This window comes from Brassica oleracea, chromosome C1, assembly GCF_000695525.1.
Source record: "Brassica oleracea var. oleracea cultivar TO1000 chromosome C1, BOL, whole genome shotgun sequence".
NCBI lineage: Eukaryota > Viridiplantae > Streptophyta > Magnoliopsida > Brassicales > Brassicaceae > Brassica > Brassica oleracea.
Window position 1 is genome coordinate 20754538 of NC_027748.1, and position 3748 is coordinate 20758285.

The 3748-nt window shown below is 41.9% G+C and overlaps 1 protein-coding gene across 1 annotated transcript in view; it reads left to right on the top strand.

Moving 5' to 3' along the window:
• Positions 1-641: 641 nt before the first annotated feature.
• Positions 642-3748, top strand: part of LOC106334623 — an 11101-nt gene continuing 7994 nt past the window's right edge. The window contains exons 1-4 of the mRNA XM_013772943.1: positions 642-734; positions 896-1123; positions 1277-2573; positions 2653-2876. Of these exons, the coding sequence (XP_013628397.1) occupies positions 642-734; positions 896-1123; positions 1277-2573; positions 2653-2876 (1842 nt within the window). The remainder of the gene's footprint in view (positions 735-895; positions 1124-1276; positions 2574-2652; positions 2877-3748) is intronic.

Sequence of the window (3748 nt, forward strand, 5' to 3'; positions counted from 1 at the left end):
GTTTGCTTTAGCTTTACCAAAAGAACATTCATCTAGAGATAGAGCTTGTTTAGCTTAGTGTCTAGGCATAAGGAAAGTGTTTGATTGATAGCTTGCCACCTCTAGATTGGATCTGCATCACCCAAGATCAAATGCCTAGCCCCATGAGTCCTCTTGCTTCATATTGAGAAAGAAAGATCATTACTTTATTGCATTAGCTTATTAGTTCTTAGTTCATACCATCTTTAAAACCGGATTGCACTTAGCTTAAACATGAACTTGCATTCCCTTTGCTTTAGAATCACCTAGGATTGGTTCGACAATCTTTTATACTACAACATTTGATTAGGAGCCTTGAAAACTCCTAACAACAAATTGGCGCCGTAGCCAAGTTCTAGGTTGATTGTGACATTGGGATTTAGTCACTTGCTTGAGACTAAGTCATTTTTCTTTTATTTTGTTACTGATTCTCCTTGTTCCTCTCCCTTTGCATTTCAGGTGTATGAACTTGAGGAGCAGAGGTTCATCAAGCCTAGTTCCAAGAGTTGAAGACATAGTTGCACTTGAGAGGGAGATAGCAAGAAAGAGAAGAGAAGAAGAGAAACAGGCTCACTTTCAGAGATTGGGGTTTGAAATGGTGCACAATCAGAATCAGCATCATGATGGAGTGGCCCAAGGAGCTGCAAACCTTAGCCCACAACATCCACATCGCCAAGCTAAAGCCATTGGAGCCTATGATAAACCTCACATTCATGGTCATAGGTTGGGAATCAGAGCACCAGCTGTGGAGAACAACAACTTTGAGATCAAGTCAGGACTGCTTAACACCATAGAGAACAACAAGTATCATGGTCTTGCTGCTGAAGACCCTTTTGATCACTTGTAGAAGTTTGATAAATATTGTGGCTTGTCCAAGACCAATGGTGTTTCTGAAGATGCATTCAAGTTGAAGCTGTTCCCTTTTTCTCTGGGAGACAAAGCATATCAATGGGAGAAGGCTCTTCCAAGTGACTCTGTCAGAACCTGGAATGAGTGCAAGAGGGCATTCCTAGAGAAGTTCTTCTCTACCTCAAGGACAGCCAAGATCAGGAATGAGATCTCTAGCGTTCAGCAGAAGAACTTAGAGGGATTTAGTGAAGCATGGGTGAGGTTCAAGGGCTATTGGTCTCAATGCCCACATCATGGCTTCACCAAGGAGAGTTTGCTTAGCACCTTCTATAGAGGAGCTCTACCACAGTGCAGAAACAGGACCAAGGAGAGTTTGCTTAGCACCTTCTATAGAGGATCTCTACCACAGTGTAGAAACAGGCTTGATACTGCCAGCAATGGTTTCTTTTTGGGAAGAACTGAGGAAGAGGCAGAGGAACTGTTAGAGAACATGGCCAAGAGTGACTCAGTCTACAATGAGGAACATGATAGGATCAACAAAAGTGATGATCAACAGACAAAAAAAGAGATCAAGTCCTTACAAGACAAGATGGATTTGCTTCTTTCCAACCAAGCTAAACAGGAGCAGATGAACTTTGTGGGTGGTCCTAGTCAAGAGGTTCCTCCTAAGATCAATGAGGTTGATGGTTTAGAAGGCCAAGAGGAGCTGTGCTTCATCAATGCTAATGGCACATGGTACAGGAAAGAGCCCAATTTTCAGTACCAAAACAACTATCAGCAAAAGCCTTACTACAACAATCAGCAAGGAGGTTATCAAGCCAAGCAGAACTATCCTCAAGCCAACCAGTCTCCTCAGACTCAAGGAAGCTTTTCTCAAGCTCAAGCTCCAGATTCAAGTGTGGATTCTATGTTCAAGCAACTCTTGGAATTTCAGTCCAGAAATGAGAAGACCATGATTTATGAGTTCAAGAACATCCATGCAAAGATTGATGGGAACTATTCTGACCTCAACAACAAGTACATGCAACTTGCCTCTCATCTCAAGGCTTTGGAGAGTCAAGTTACTTCTATGCCTTCATCCTCCAAGCAGCCAATGGGGTCTCTACCAGGGAAACCAGAAATGAACCCCAAGGAGTCTTGCAATGTTGTCTTCTCCACTACTTCTTCAAAGATTGAGCTAAGTGATCATGAGAAACAGGAGGATGAGATTGAAAGACTGGTATTTGGAACTGAGTTTGGGGAAGTTGAGAGATTTGTTGTGACCACAGCTGAAGCACAGATTGTGAAGGACGCTGCCAGGAAGGTTGAAGCAACGAATCTGCAAAAAGCTGAGCACAAGGCTGAGAAACAAGTTGAGAAGAGAGCTGGCAACAAGCTAAAAGAGGTTAAGCTAGAGGAAGCCACTGAGATTGAGCTATCACCCTATGATAAGCTCCCTTTCCCCCAAAGAGCTCTCACCAAAGCTCAGAAGAAGGGGCTGTCCAAGTTCAGGAAAGATCTTAGTGATGTTGGGGTCAGGCTTCCAGAAATCTCGGGTATGCGTGAAGCTCATGTCCAGATGATGCTCATGAAGGACATTCTAGACCACCAAGCTGAAGTGGGCGAGCTTTTGGACATCTCCATTCTGAAGATTGAACCACCAATCCCTCCAAAGTCCCTCCCTAAGCTTGAGTTTCAAGGGATGTTCACCTTGTCTTGCTACCTTGGTAAGCTCACTTTTTATGATGCTCTTGTTGATTCTGGTGCAAGTGTGAATGTGATCTCAATGGAGATGATGAAGTCTAGGGATTGAGAGCATGGAGCCAAACACATCTTCCCTACAGTTTGGAGATTCCTCTTCTACAACCCCTACTGGTCTCATCAAGGACTTCCCTTTGAAGATTGGAGCATGCACCATTCTTATAGAACTCACTGTTCTGAAGATGGCAACTGAGAAGAGAGTCCCATTGATCTTTGACACTCCATTCCTCACAACAGTGGGAGCTTGTATAGACTTTGCCAACAAGAAGGTCACACTCCTAAATGTGAACAAAGTTATAGTTGCATCACTTGCATTCTAAAGATTGAGTCTAGAGCATATATGATGCATTCACTTGCATATGGAGGAGCTGGTTGATATTGCCTTGTATAGAACACTGGTTTGCACTGAATTTGACACCCTAGTTAAACATATTAAGTTGCTTAAGCATCTTTTAAAAGGCTCGCATGCTTCGAGCCTTGAAAACTCTTCTTGAAACTTGTTTGCTTCCTTGATATTGACATTGTTATTAAGATCAGCTCCAATCTGAACTTGGCTTGAATGAACTTAATCTCTCTTGCATATGGGCATTTACATATTTGATCATGGGTCTCATACACATTTGGGTTATCTTTCCCTTTTGTACCACTCTTTGTTAACCCAAATGGCGCTTCCTTACCCTTGAACCCTAGCCATTCTTTGAAGCCTACATTGATTTGCATGAGTGAGGCCTCTTTTGATAGTTTGTCATGTGCAAAATCTTGTAAGTAATGGGAGCGACATTGATTTGTTCTCATCTCTTGCTAGCATAGGGTCATCATTTGAGCTAGCTTCTAGGATGGTGGGTGGAGACTTTGTTCCTTAAAGGTTTATATCTTGGGTTTGGGAAGTGATAAAGTTGAGATTGATGAACAAAAGATTTTCATGAGAAAGAAAACCCCTAGGGACCTAGAATAGAAAAATAAGAAACCTCTTGATTGTATTGTTTGAGACATTCCCCCTCTATAAAAAAAAAGAAGAAGAAAAAGAAAAAGAAAAAAAAAATTCAATAAGATAGTGGGGAAGGGATAATAAACAGTGTTAGAGCTTAAAAATGTGAAAAGTGAATAAGAGGTCCTTAGTGGTTGAGTCTTAAGAAAAGAA